This window comes from Osmerus eperlanus, chromosome 8 (assembly GCF_963692335.1).
Source record: "Osmerus eperlanus chromosome 8, fOsmEpe2.1, whole genome shotgun sequence".
Taxonomy (NCBI): domain Eukaryota; kingdom Metazoa; phylum Chordata; class Actinopteri; order Osmeriformes; family Osmeridae; genus Osmerus; species Osmerus eperlanus.
Genome location: NC_085025.1, coordinates 3619078 through 3633018, shown reverse-complemented (window position 1 = coordinate 3633018; position 13941 = coordinate 3619078). Strand labels below are relative to the sequence as shown.

The 13941-nt window shown below is 44.5% G+C and overlaps 3 protein-coding genes across 7 annotated transcripts in view; 2 read left to right on the top strand and 1 right to left on the bottom strand.

Annotated features, from left to right (window-relative positions):
- The window catches only part of fermt1 (FERM domain containing kindlin 1), a 214090-nt gene extending 213369 nt beyond the window's left edge, over nucleotides 1-721 (top strand). For all 4 annotated transcript variants that reach the window (XM_062467170.1, XM_062467172.1, XM_062467171.1 and 1 more), the window contains one exon: nucleotides 129-721. In XM_062467170.1, coding sequence (XP_062323154.1) covers nucleotides 129-302 — 174 coding nt within the window. In that variant the 3' untranslated portion in view covers nucleotides 303-721. The remainder of the gene's footprint in view (nucleotides 1-128) is intronic.
- A 204-nt stretch (nucleotides 722-925) lies between these two features.
- trmt6 (tRNA methyltransferase 6 non-catalytic subunit) lies at nucleotides 926-5362 on the top strand. The gene is made up of 12 exons (XM_062467487.1): nucleotides 926-1198; nucleotides 1450-1577; nucleotides 1674-1783; nucleotides 1886-1977; nucleotides 2062-2145; nucleotides 2492-2616; nucleotides 2914-3084; nucleotides 3318-3478; nucleotides 3730-3815; nucleotides 4146-4248; nucleotides 4554-4640; nucleotides 4753-5362. Exons 1-12 carry the CDS (start codon nucleotides 1092-1094, stop codon nucleotides 4903-4905), a joined length of 1407 nt encoding a protein of 468 aa, XP_062323471.1. The 5' UTR covers nucleotides 926-1091; the 3' UTR covers nucleotides 4906-5362.
- A 79-nt stretch (nucleotides 5363-5441) lies between these two features.
- chgb (chromogranin B) lies at nucleotides 5442-10903 on the bottom strand. Of its 2 annotated transcripts, none has more exons than XM_062467485.1 (7): nucleotides 10717-10903; nucleotides 10433-10479; nucleotides 10226-10319; nucleotides 8823-9755; nucleotides 7802-8318; nucleotides 7617-7671; nucleotides 5442-5871 (listed from the first exon to the last, which is right to left on the bottom strand). In XM_062467485.1, exons 1-7 carry the CDS (start codon nucleotides 10760-10762, stop codon nucleotides 5791-5793), a joined length of 1773 nt encoding a protein of 590 aa, XP_062323469.1. In that variant the 5' UTR covers nucleotides 10763-10903; the 3' UTR covers nucleotides 5442-5790. The 2 variants fall into 2 exon arrangements, with proteins under 2 accessions (XP_062323469.1, XP_062323468.1); XM_062467484.1 differs by having other exon boundaries at nucleotides 5442-5874; nucleotides 10717-10902.
- Between the last annotated feature and the right edge of the window lie 3038 nt (nucleotides 10904-13941).

The following is a 13941-nucleotide window of genomic DNA, read 5'->3' as shown; positions in this document are numbered from 1 at the left end:
ATCGTGACTCTTATGATGACATTCCAGGCTGCTGATTCTCATACATAACATCAGATTATAACTAGAGTATACATACATAATATCACCGCTAACTACTGTACATGGTATGCAATCATTCATTTTTCCAGGTGACCATAGACTTTGACCAGGGTGTGTCAATAGCGTTCTCCTGTGCGAGCTGTGACTGTAAGGTAGTCCACGAGTACATCGGAGGATACATCTTTCTTTCAACAAGGTCCAAAGACCAGAATGAAACTCTGGATGAAGAACTGTTCCTCAAACTCACAGGCGGTCAGGAATGAAAGTTTGGTTCTTGTTGTTTATGAGCCTTGGGTTGAAGATCTGTGTTATCAAGCCATTTTTGATGGTTTTTGCTAAATGAACTGACTGCTGGCACTCAATTAGGTTCTACCTTAGCTTATGAAACAGACTGATCGATTGTGATTTCACAAACCTTTCAGAAAATGTTTTTATTTTATTTTATTTTTGACGTTTGTTTAATTGTAGTCTTTTACTGTTTTAATGAATACTATTTGAATGCCGTTTTTATATTCCATATTGATGTTCATTTTCCAGGTTTATTAAAAATCGAAAGCAATCGCAGCGTTTTTAGTGGTGGGATCATATCATTCCAAAGAAAGAAATGTTGCTTACTCAAAGGACATTGGAGTGTTGTACTTTTAGAGCTTCGAGGAAATATAAATAAATCGACGAATTGTGATCTTGACTTGTTGTCTTTTGTAAAATAATATATATAGATATGTGTACTATCCAACTTGCGCAAACAAAAATTCCAAGAAATTATGAGGACCACTATCGATGTTTCGGGAATGTATTGCTTAACCTTCTGTTAAGGGAGCAGTAGAAAATTCCCGGTGTCTAAACTGCTGGGCTAGACCGCGCTGCTCTAATCCACTCATCTGTTATCGGCTCATCGCCCTGAAATGCTAGGGAAATGAATGCTAGCACGTGTGAATAGACAACACACGTTTTTTTATGGTTCTCAGGGCTTGGTGATTCAATACAAACATTAGTGTCCTTTTATTGTATAAGTAACTAAGAAACTGGCTATCAAGCCACCTTTAGTAGAAATGACGGACAATGTAGATGATGATAATCTGAATCGAGTCAATGAGGGTGACTACGTTGTACTAAAACGAGGGGAGATTTACAAAGCTGTGCAAATCCAGAGGAAGAAGTGAGTATGCCTGTTTGTGGTAGATCCATCAGTAAGAAGACTGTCTGGACAGTCGAGTAGCTTGCTAGAATGTGTGAATTGGGCCAACGTTAGCTGCTTATCGCGTCATTATAGCTTTTGTTTTGCCTGATGCATGAAAAGAGTGTGTCCATTCTAGCTACAGTAGCTAGAATTAATTCTGTACCCAGTGACATGCCAGCTTGTTTTTAAAGAGTGTCTGATAGTAGGTTTTGGTATCACCCTGACTGCAGGAAAGTCATCTTTGAAAAGCAATGGTTCTTCCTGGACAATACAGTTGGGGAGCTGTACGGGACCATATTTGAAGTGAATGGTGGAGCTCTCCAGCCACGCAAGCCCAAACAATTAGAAAGCTCTACTGGTAAACTACCTCTCATACTCATTCAAACCTTTTTGTCGTCATGCTTAAATCATACGTCATACAACAGGGATTTATTGTGGTTTTTCCTCACTCCAGATGCCAAAGAGGCGGGGACCGACAACAGAAACATAGTAGACGATGGGAAGTCCCAGAAACTCACCAGAGACGACATCGAGACCCTTAAAGAGCAAGGTCTGAAGGGACAGGTACACAACGGAGTTATGCAGGATTTCGTTCACGCATGTAACAGAAGGAAGTAAAACAAACGAAAGACTGGACTCGGAATTGTCTTTCTCTTCTCTCTTCAGGAAATCGTACAGCAGCTTGTGGAGAACAGCTCTACGTTCCGAGATAAGACTGAGTTTGCCCAACAGAAATACATTAAGAAGAAGAAGAAAAAGTAAGCCATATAAAGTGGCCCAGCTGTTGTTGTTTGTGCGTTGGTGAAGAATGTGTTTCCACTGTGATGTTTCTGTTCCCTCAGGTATGAGAACAGCGTGACGATACTCAAGCCATCCTGTCGCATTCTAGCCATGATGTACCATGGCAGAGAGCCAGGAAAAGTGCTGTGAGTTATCCAGAAAGATTGAAACTTGCCGATGTGCTCTGTAGTGTTGGGGTGTCATTGTACGGGAGTCAGGTGGCTGAGCGGTTAGGGAGTCGGGCTAGTAATCTGAAGGTTTCCAGTTCGATTCCCGGCCATGCAAAATGACGTTGTGTCCTTGGGCAAGGCACTTCACCCTACTTGCCTCAGGGGGAATGTCCCTGTACTTACTGTAAGTCGCTCTTGATAAGAGCGTCTGCTAAATGACTAAATGTAAATGTAATGTATTTAGATTATTTGTCTCCTTAGTTATAATTGTTTTCTATTAGTTCCATTGATTTAAGAGTAGGTGTTTTGTTCCCGTTCTCAGCCATCTACGCTATGACACGCTAGCCCAGATGCTGACCTTGGGGAACATCCATGCAAGCAGCAAGGTACTGGTGTTTGAGACCTGCGCTGGCCTCGTGCTGGGGGCCGTCATGGAAAGGATGGGAGGTATGCTACTTCAGTAGTTTCTGCCTGTCTGATTTCATAGATTACCTGCTTATACCAGTTCCATTGTATTTCAAAAGAACCTGAAAATGTCTACTGTGGCAATGTTTTTTGTTTGATTTCTTTGTTGTGTAGTTAGTTAAGCCTTTTCTTTCATTGTGAGCAGTGCTGTAAATGTGCGTACTTGACTGTTCATTTCCGATGGCCGTTCTGCACTATTGCATCTCTACCAGTCGTTAATCCGCCCCTGGTTCCTCCTCTCTCTGGTTGAGTGTGCGCTCTGTCCTCGTTCTCTTCCAGGGTACGGCTCAGTGGTTCAGATGTACCCTGGAGGGGGCCCTGTCCGGGCAGGGATGGAGAGCTTTGGCTTCCCGGAACACTTCCACAAAACTCTCCACGAATTCCCCATCTGTCACGTCAACGCCCTGCTAGCAGGGACCCTCGATACCGCCTCCAGAGACCCTGGCGGAGGTAGGGTTAGACTGCTACTGATGTACAGTCCGGTAGAATAGGAGAGTGGAATGATCCCTAGAGAGCACATCTCTTTATCTCAATCTTAAGTGGAGGTACAGCTTGGTGGTTAGAGCATTTAACTGCAGCTCAAGCGGTTGCAGGATAAAATATATTTGAATAAATGCTTATGAACCTTTGGATGAAAGCGTCTGTCTCAGTGAAACCATTGTGTTTTTTCTTGCGATCTCCAGATGCAGTCCAGGCCAATGGTGCCGTGTCAGGAGAGCAGGCTGGCCCGACCCAGACAGACCCAGGGCTGCAGGGAAGCCCGGAGGTCCAGAACATGGAGACCAGCACCAATTCTGCAGAGGAGAAGGATCAGGAGGAGAGGGAGAAACGCAGAGAACTCAGAGTAGGCCCACACTCTAGCTTATGACGCGAGACACGACACGTTTCTCATGACGGGGTCAGATGGCTGAGCGGTTAGGGAATCGGGCTATTAATCAGAAGGTTGCCGGTTCGATTCCCAGCCTAGACAAATGACATTGTCGCTCTGGATAAGAGCGTCTGCTAAATGTAAATGTCTCTCGCTTGCCCTGCCTATAACTGATCCCATGGATACGAAGTGAGTAGATGTGTTTTTGTTTGCTGTTGATTTTACAGACTCAGGAGAAGAAGGTGAAGATGGAGGAGAAGAGAAAGAAACTAGCAGCCGCTGCCGCCCTGCTGGAGGGAAGAAACGCTGACGGGTCAGTCTAGTTTGATTCATTTTTTCCCCCCTCATGACTCCCCTCTCTCTTTGTACGTCACCACACTTTCCTAACGTGCTGTTTGTTCAGTCAAGCGTGTCATCTTTCACATCCCAACGCCCCTCGCAAGGTGAACAAGAGAGCATCACTAGCTATTTCTTCCCACGCCACCCGGTGTAATAGCCAGTTCAGAGTGATTGACTGTCTCTGCTCTGGAGTGTTCATCTCACCCCCGAGCTGGTATTGATCTGTAAGCCGATCAAGCAGCTCGCTGTTCTCAGTCAGCTCCTCAATCAGTGTCACTCATCTTCTTCCTCCCTCTCTCCTCAGGTTGATCATAGCCAGTCGCTTCCATCCGTGTTCGGTTGTGACTGGGCTCATTAAGTTCCTGGCACCCTCCAGACCCTTTGTAGTGTACTCCCAGTACAAAGAGGTAAGACCGGTATCCTACTGCAGGCCGTACACAATCCAAACGGGTTGTTAGACGGCTTCTCCTATGTGCACTGTTGTGGAGATGGGGGGGGGGGGGGGAGTGGGAGTGTGTTGCCGGCACTCAGAGGACAATCTTCCATTACCTTACTTTACAGCATGTCACACTACCTTGCACCCAAGGAGTTATTACAGCAATGATGTTCCCCCTGGTGTTAATCATGTTGTGCTCTTTCTTTTATTAAAACCTCCCACCCCCATCTCCTCCTGTGGTTTTCTCCTCCACGCCCGTCTCGCTGGGTCCTGCAGCCTCTGATTGATTGCTACACGAAGCTCAAAGAAAAAGGGGGCACGGTCAACCTCCGACTTACTGAATCCTGGCTCAGACATTACCAGGTGATAAGTCTCATGCATGCGGCAATGTCATTCGTGGACAGTCTGAATGCTCCTCCTTTTTCACCAAGCTTGCTGTGACCTCTAACCCTAAACCCTGGGTTGTGTTTACTAGGTGTTACCTAACAGGACTCACCCTCAGCTTACCATGAGCGGAGGAGGGGGCTATCTTCTCACCGGAACAACGGTTGTCATGGACACCCCAAAACCCGCAGGTTCACAGAAAACCGATGAGCCGGCACCAAAGCGACCAAAATTAACAGACTGAAGGACAGCCAGCCCTGGCACTGTGTGTGTGGAACGATTAACACTGAGGTGTCTCCCACCTCATGTTTCCTTTAACTAAACTGCTGCCTTAAACATGACCTGGTCGGCTCTTACCATTATAATTTTTCCTGTGTTTTAGACCAATACATTATAAGAGAAAATGATGAGAGCATGTGCAAAATGCTCTTACTGTTAGAGCATTTTCATTATAGATATACTGTTGTCTGGGCTGAGGAAATGTTTCAGTCCTCCTGAGATTGTAATAAAACAAGGCTATGGTTTTGCTAGTGACTACTAAGCTTTTGGCTTTAAAATGCATCCGACTGATTCACGTTCAGGTTTTATTTTGAGTTATATTTTTTTAGCAGTAAGTGCCATTAGTAGTTAAGATTCCATTTTGTGTAATAGCTTTGATCTGTGGGTCTCTGTTGGAATGATAATAAATACCATAAAGCCGTGCTGTGCTTTCTGACAATAACGGCCATCACTTTAATTATGTTTATACATTTGGTGAAACATTTACGCTGAGAAGAGGGGAGGTTTTGGTCCCAGAACAAGTTATTTTATTTGAATGCAAACTGAAACGCAGTCAAGAAAAACACAGACAATCATTCAAAGCCTGGAGCGCATCTTGCGTAGCGTCGAATATAGAACTCAGCTCAGAAATGCATTAGTGTAATCTTCACATTTCATATTTAAATGTCAAAATGATCCTCATGCTGATCATTGTTAAACATCACAGGTACAAATTTAACCACTATAATCTGCTGCAAGGCTCTCTTTTTTCAGTTGTTTTTGTGTCTTTTACATTAACAAGATAATACAAGCACACCGATCTGGGCACATAAGCTGTAGCTCACATCAGCTGGTCTTCACCATCTCTGGCTCAGCCGGCTCTGTTGTCGTGCATCTTCTCTGCGATCTGCTGCAGCTCCGTGTCCATGGCTGCCAGGTTGGCCAGCTCCTCCTCCTGCAAAACAAACACGTATAATAGGTCAGATGCTTGCTGTCTCTCTAAGTGAGTTATTGACTGGTTGGTCTCCTCTGGTCTTTGATTGCATGCTTTAGAACAGACAATAGGCGTAACTCCCTTGGGAAGTCCTACTTTTGAAATCTGCTGAATAGGTGACAATTTTCCCCACCTTAATGACCAGTGAGTGTGGATATCTCCAATCTGCTTGGTTTATGCATCCCATTTGGGAAGATGAATAATAGAATATATAATAGAATAACAAGTCATCCATCTCTACAGACTGTTTCACCGTTCATTGGTTACCTAAGGAACCTGTTAGGGGAATGTGAGGTGTTTGGTGCAATTGCCGCAGTGTGCCCAAAAGCCAGCAGATGCAGGAAGAGGTACCAAGAGAAAATTAGGAGGTTTGGAGGGAGCAGAGCGAGACGGAACAGAACAGCCTCACTGTTATGCAGTTGTGTGCTGGCACCCCAAAATAATCCTTGCACATGAATTTCGGAGGTGTGTTCCTGCATGCATTTGCTTTTATGTTCGGAGGTATAGAGGGCTCATTTGGATTAACACAACGTCCATGAACACATGACTCCCAGAGCACATGCTTCTATCACGCCTCAGAGATGGAGCCAGTCCGAAACATATGATAATGACCCATTAACAAATGATCATATTCATGGTAAAACAGAGAATGGATTGTCCTTTAAATGAATTGTGCTAAATGACACATTCAGGTTTTGTCACCACACGTAGAAAGAATGCATGTGACATGCTCTTAAAGGTTATCTTCAATGTTGTGGAAATTATGAATGGAAGAATGGGTCTCTGGTGTAAACTTCTCTTCCTCCTCTCCTCTACTTCTGATTGGCTGGCTGGATGACTAAATGAATTAGGAAAGAGTTGGAGATAACATGCGGACCTTGTGTGTGTCTCTGTGTGTGTCTCTGTGTGTCTCTGTGTGTGTCTCTGTGTGTGTCTCTGTGTGTCTCTGTGTGTGTCTCTGTGTGTCTCTGTGTGTGTCTCTGTGTGTGTCTCTGTGTGTGTCTCTGTGTGTCTCTGTGTGTGTCTCTGTGTGTGTCTCTGTGTGTGTCTCTGTGTGTCTCTGTGTGTGTCTCTGTGTGTGTCTCTGTGTGTCTCTGTGTGTGTCTCTGTGTGTCTCTGTGTGTGTCTCTGTGTGTGTCTCTGTGTGTCTCTGTGTGTGTCTCTGTGTGTGTCTCTGTGTGTCTCTGTGTGTGTCTCTGTGTGTCTCTGTGTGTGTCTCTGTGTGTGTCTCTGTGTGTGTCTCTGTGTGTGTCTCTGTGTGTGTCTGTGTGTGTGTGTCTCTGTGTGTGTCTCTGTGTCTCTGTGTGTGTCTCTGTGTGTGTCTCTGTGTGTGTGTCTCTGTGTGTGTGTCTCTGTGTGTGTGTGTCTCTGTGTGTGTCTCTGTGTGTGTCTCTGTGTGTGTGTCTCTGTGTGTGTGTCTCTGTGTGTGTGTGTCTCTGTGTGTGTCTCTGTGTGTGTCTCTGTGTGTGTCTCTGTGTGTGTGTCTCTGTGTGTGTGTCTCTGTGTGTGTGTGTCTCTGTGTGTGTCTCTGTGTGTGTCTCTGTGTGTGTCTCTGTGTGTGTCTCTGTGTGTGTCTCTGTGTGTGTCTCTGTGTGTGTCTCTGTGTGTGTCTCTGTGTGTGTCTCTGTGTGTGTCTCTGTGGTCCTTTTCCACCAATCAGGACGGTAGGAACCCCGATAGGCCCAGGGAGAGCGCTTTATTACCTCCTCTTCTCCCAGCAGGTTCCTCTCCATCTCACTTCTCTTCTCTGCTAGGTACCTACCAAATAGGTGAGCACACGCAAAATATGTCAGCAGGGAAGATCGTAGCATCTTCTCGCTAAGTGTCGATCGTATGGTCACAGAAATTTGGGAATGATGAATGAGTTAGATTGATGGAAGTGTCGTACCTGATAGCCTCCTGCCTGTCCCTCTCTCTCTCGTCCTCCTCCGAGTCTTCCTCTGTGGGGTCATCACTGCGTCTGTGCTTCTTCTGGTGGATCCTTCCAGCTCTCCATGATCGCTTTTCTACCTCTGCATCTTCCTCCTGCACTGATCTCTTCTCGTCTTCCAGACCCCAGGACTCCTGGCTCCGAGACTCATCCGGATCCTCCTCATCCCGTTTATAGTGTTTCTTGTGGTGGTAGCGGTGGGTTGGCTTCCAGATCCTCTTCTCTCTGTCTTCATTCTCCTCTGAGTCTTCCTCAGAGCGTTTGTGCTTCCTCTGGTATCTAGGTCTCCATGATCGCTTTTCAATCTCTTCTTCTTCCTCCTTCTCTGATCTCTCCTCCGAGTCTTCCTCAGAGCGTTTGTGCTTCCTCTGGTATCTAGGTCTCCATGATCGCTTTTCAATCTCTTCTTCTTCCTCCTTCTCTGATCTCTCCTCCGAGTCTTCCTCAGAGCGTTTGTGCTTCCTCTGGTATCTAGGTCTCCATGATCGCTTTTCAATCTCTTCTTCTTCCTCCTTCTCTGATCTCTTCTCCTTGTCGTCATCCAGGCCCCAGGACTCTTGGCTGCGGGACTCATCCGGTTCTTCCCTCACTTCCTCTGAACCCTCCTCATCCCGTTTATAGTGTTTCTTGTGGTGGTAGCGGTGGGTTGGCTTCCAGATCCTCTTCTCTCTGTCCTCGTTCTCCTCCGAGTCTTCCTCAGCGGCATCGTCACTGCGTCTGTGCTTCTTTTGGTGGATCCTTCCAGCTCTCCATGATCGCTTTTCTACCTCTCCATCTTCCTCCTTCTCTGATCTCTTCTCCTTGGCCTCATCCAAACCCCAGGACTCCTGGCTGCGGGACTCATCCGGATCCTCCTCATCCCGTTTATAGTGTTTCTTGTGGTGGTACCGGTGGGTTGGCTTCCAGACTCTCTTCTCTCTATCTTCATTCTCCTCTGAGTCTTCCTCAGAGCGTTTGTATTTGTGCTTCTGGTATTTAGGTCTCCATTGTCGCTTTTCAATCTTGTCTTCTTCCTCCTTCTCTGATGTCTTCTCCGAGTCTTCCTCAGAGCGTTTGTGCTTCCTCTGGTATCTAGGTCTCCATGATCGCTTTTCAATCTCGTCTTCTTCCTCCTTCTCTGATCTCTTCTCCTTGTCCTCATCCAGACCCCAGGACTCTTGGCTGCGGGACTCATCCGGTTCTTCATCGTCACCGCGTTTGTGCTTCCTCTGGTATCTAGGTCTCCATGATCGCTTTTCAATCTCGTCTTCTTCCTCCTTCTCTGATCTCTTCTCCTTGTCCTCATCCAGACCCCAGGACTCTTGGCTGCGGGACTCATCCGGTTCTTCATCGTCACCGCGTTTGTGCTTCCTCTGGTATCTAGGTCTCCATGATCGCTTTTCAATCTCGTCTTCTTCCTCCTTCTCTGATCTCTTCTCCTTGTCCTCATCCAGACCCCAGGACTCTTGGCTGCGGGACTCATCCGGTTCTTCATCGTCACCGCGTTTGTGCTTCCTCTGGTATCTAGGTCTCCATGATCGCTTTTCAATCTCGTCTTCTTCCTCCTTCTCTGATCTCTTCTCCTTGTCCTCATCCAGACCCCAGGACTCTTGGCTGCGGGACTCATCCGGTTCTTCATCAGCGGCATCGTCACTGCGTCTGTGCTTCTTCTGGTGGATCCTTCCAGCTCTCCATGATCGCTTTTCTACCTCTCCATCTTCATCTTCCTCCTTCTCTGATCTCTTCTCCTTGGCCTCATCCAGACCCCAGGACTCCTGGCTCCGTTCGTCCTCCGGTGTCTCTCGTTTCTCATCCACAGATTTCAGGAGCGCCTCAATATCTTTCACATCTGCTTCCTGGGCCAAAGGCTCTTCTTCTTCGTGAGTCAGGTCCACATCATTACTCTTTTTCTCCAGAGGAGTGTGTTTGGAGCCTGACAACACAGATAAAGTTAATACGGGTACCCCATGGGTATAAGGTGCAGGACATACTCATTCAACATATAAATACGTCAACTTTATTACATGATCTGGTTTGTTGGTGAGAAATTCCTGCTCAACATGTGTGGGTTGGTTCAAAGACCTGAAATCCATAGAGCTTCTGCAGTGTTTGCCTCAAACTCATCTGAACATTATGTCCATAAATAGAGTGAAAATGCTTATTTACGGTGATCTATTCAAATCACTAGCTCATTGCCAAGATGCAGTTGAGACTCCCTATCTGGAAACAAGCTGTACTGAGCATCGCTGACCCTCTGAGTGGCATTAGCCACACCAAGCAGCTTTTTTATACATCGGAAAGTGAAAAGTTATAAATGAATCTTTCCTGGTTTGCATTAATAATACATTGCTAATTTATTATTTTCTAGGGAATAATGACTTTCATGCCATCCCAGCAATTTACCTGCTTTCAGAATATCTTTGCATTCTTGATCTAGAGGCAGAGAGTCGGGTTTGGAAAGAGCTTTGGAAAGGACTTCAACTAAACATCTTGAAATCTGAAGCATACAATACAACATGAAATTTGTCATTAACACCCCAATTAACTGTATCAGGCAAAACAATTCAGTTATTTTTTGCACATATATTTTGTTGGTGGAACCATGCCTACCACATATTCTTTGTGACGTTCTTTTCCGACTGGAAGAGCAACATTTCCTGTATATCATAAAGATAATGCAATTTTGTTACCACATCGTGTAGGACAGTGTTAAAATAGCTTACATAAATCCGCAATATATTTCGAAAGGTGTTTTGGATAGTTAAATAAATGGTCTAAGAACAGCACAAATGGATCGAGGACGTCCCTGCAAGCGTCACAGTGTCGCTATCCATGGTGCTGAAAAATGCTCACCACACGCATCAAACACTTATTTACTGTTAAACGTAGCTTACCTGTAAACAACGACGCAACCACAGTAAAAACAAACACCGCTTTCATCTCGAAAGAGATTTCCTAAAATGTTTCCGAGCAAATCGGTTACTTCATGCTAAAAGTCAGAGCACTCGTCCTCTCCAACTCAGGTGTCCTCGCGCCTGCAGGAGTTGGAGTCTTGAGTGAGGTGCGCTTGTTGGAGGCTCCAGCACGAGCTTTATGAGATAGGGGGAGGCTCAGAAAGGTGGGGGCGAAAACACGTGGGAGGATGGGCTGCTTCACCATGCGTCATTTACCCCACCCCCAGCAAGTACCCAAAGATAGGGATTTCTCATCTATAACAGTTGTTTCTACATAATCAAAAAGTTCCTTTGAATTGAACGGTAAACATTTTATATGTTTGACAAGTGTGTGGTTTGTGCGAATGGAACTGAATGTGATTGTTGACTTTTAGTTTTAGACTCATTGGGCTCTGCATAATGTACACATTAATTAGATCTTTAAAAAATAAACATAAAACTGTCCCTATAGCAACCAGTGCTCTGGTTAAATTAATTTGGTCTTGGCCTAATGTTAAGGAACAAGTGAAATGTATTCACATTTTCTTAAGGAAGAGAAAACTATGTATAAAAAGTGCTGTACTGTATTTCCTCTTTAACAAGGGGTCCACTAGAGAGGAAAATATTTGAGCACCACCTCTGGAGTTTCCTGGGAACTAAAAATTAATTTAAATAATTTAATAAGGAGCATTGCCTAACATTGTGCATGTGTGTAGAAATGTGTGTGTGTGAGAGAGAGAGAGAGAGAGATACAGAGAAAGAAAAGAGAGAGAGAGAGAGAGAGCGATAACCTAATTAATATTTAATTCATCCATAAAGAGAGCGCTTAAAGGCAGTTGAGGGGATTGAGAGACGAGCTCAATGCGTTCAGACAGGCTTTGTGAGCAAGCCTGCGAACGACAGCCTTCATTAATAAACATTCACATGCAGGAACAAAAAGGCACAATAAAAGCACACTATCAAATCAAAGCATGAAAGCTCTCTAAGCTTTGATCTCGACTGTGACCGAACTTTGCATCTGGCTTCGGCTCAAGAGGGCGAGACTTTCATGAGGATTCAGGCACAAAGGATGAGTCCGGAGGAGGTTGTCTGGGGTCACAACGTGCCTTTATTTTGATGTGACGTTCAATTGTATGGGAGATGATTTTATCGGAGTCATTACTGCTAATTAGAATCCGAGAATGTGTGATGTAATTAAATCGTATATGTGTGATGTAGTTAGAATTGTACATGGGTGATGTAAATATAAATTAGGACATTAGTGTGTGATTAACACCAATTTGATGAAGTCAGACAGAGAGCGGTGGTGATTGGGAGGGGCCAACCTTCATGCTTGGGTCATTATGAGCTGGGCAGGTGTGATTTCAAAGCCTGCTGCTGCATTATACATTCAGGAAGGAGGCGATTAGAGACAGTCTCGTTGTGGCTGTACCTTTGTAATACTCATTGTTATTGTCCCTTCGCTCCAGCACTAGTCCCAATCCCCAAATACACAAATTTACAATCTGTGGAACTTGAACCATCAAGCCCATTGAATTGGTCCACAAACTCAGGATAGAATCCATTGTGAAGCATTTGGATATTTTGCTATGGGTCTCGTCAAATAGGCTGTGCTGCCCAGTCTGATTACAATGTTGTCTGTTAATTACATGGGCCGCCATCCACCTCTCTAGTTAGAACATTAGCATCACTCACACTGAATATGATTCCCTTTTAAATGAGCTTTAGAATGAGAAAACCTGAATTGTGTATCTGGGACACAAAATGAGATCTGTGGTCATCAGACAAATGTCCCATCATGTTCCGTTATTTCAACAAGGTTCACCCAAAGTTTCTCAAAGGTAAGATGTGACCAAACTTAAATACTGTTACAAATTATGAAGATTGTTCATGGTGGTGTATCTTTAACTGAAATCAAATTCAGTCCGTAGAGATCAACCTTGAAGCTTCACATCTTTGCTGAATGTGTTAAACCACCTTCAGAGCTAACATTGAATGTCGGTCTTCATGTGAGCTTCTGGTTGTTAACATGAGCTTACAAGGGGTCCACATGTTGCTATTGTGGCTCTGTGAGAACGCTGATGCAGCTTTAATGAGGTCCGTGTGGCTGTGCTGCATATGTGCGACAGACGAGAAGGCCTTCCTCTCCAGGGCTTTCATAACTCTCTCAGGAATATCAATCTGACACCATTAACACAATATTATACACAATATTAGACTTACACACAACACTAGTGCTTGGGAGAGCACAGATGGTCAGGAGGAGATCATTTCACCTGAGCCAGCGGAGTCTTTGCCCGATTGCTTATTATCTAGGAGGATAGACATCTTCCCATATGTGTACATGGATATTACTGCACGCCAAATGCTCTTGGATTCTGAATGGGTTCACATACATTTATTTTAGTTCAAATGTATTTTCTCTGTTCTAACAGGACTCAAACAAGATAACAGCCTTCCTTCTCTCCTCTGGTAACTTTCGTGGTTGCTGTAAATTTAAAATAAATCTGACAGGAAAAAGAGTGCTCATGACCCCATTACTTCAGTCTGTTTGAGAAAGAAAACCAAAACGTGTTCATTGCATAAACACTCTAGAAAGTATTAGTCAATAGCAAATAAAATTCAGTAATAGATCTTAGAGCAGGAATGCCAATCCCTCAAACTGACATCCTTCATGTGTGAAACTCTCGATTCTCAAAGGCGTATTGGTTTCAACTCACACATAATTGCTTGTGAATTTGGCTCCCCACCCAAAGAGATAGGTCTCATATGAAGCCAATTAATCCAACAGCTTGTGTTTGTCTGGCCATGAGCTAGTTTCCATAATCGACCATACAGGACTGTCTCAGCTCATCTTGCTAGATCATAAAGACATAGTATTATTATTATAAATTATACTTTGTGTACCTTACTGCCAGACCACTTGTGAAAATGCAAGTTAAGACTACAGTGTAGTGGCAGTGAATGCTTCACAAATGTGTTAAAGAATGCTGTACCACAGAGTATTACCCTTCGCATCTCTCTAAGGTGTGTTGCAGTAAACAAATGTGGCAACAGAGAAAGAGGGCAAGATTGATGGGTACTCTGTGACAACCCAATCTCCTTGTCACATGAGTGTCACTGCTGATACATCTAGCTCTATTTAATCCATTCTCACAGAAAGGAAAGACGTGAAAACTGCAAGGA

Bases quoted from the DNA above. Each gene is read 5' to 3' on its own strand.
- trmt6 (XM_062467487.1), top strand. From the start codon at position 1,092: ATGACGGACAATGTAGATGATGATAATCTGAATCGAGTCAATGAGGGT. The intron at 1,784-1,885 runs GTACACAACGGA...TTCTCTCTTCAG, and splicing joins AGCAAGGTCTGAAGGGACAG to GAAATCGTACAGCAGCTTGT. The intron at 3,816-4,145 runs GTCAGTCTAGTT...CTCTCTCCTCAG, and splicing joins GAGGGAAGAAACGCTGACGG to GTTGATCATAGCCAGTCGCT.
- chgb (XM_062467484.1), bottom strand. From the start codon at position 10,762: ATGAAAGCGGTGTTTGTTTTTACTGTGGTTGCGTCGTTGTTTACAG. The intron at 10,320-10,432 runs GTAGGCATGGTT...TGTATGCTTCAG, and splicing joins AACGTCACAAAGAATATGTG to ATTTCAAGATGTTTAGTTGA. The intron at 5,875-7,616 runs GTAATAAAGCGC...TTTGTTTTGCAG, and splicing joins ACCTGCTGGGAGAAGAGGAG to GAGGAGGAGCTGGCCAACCT.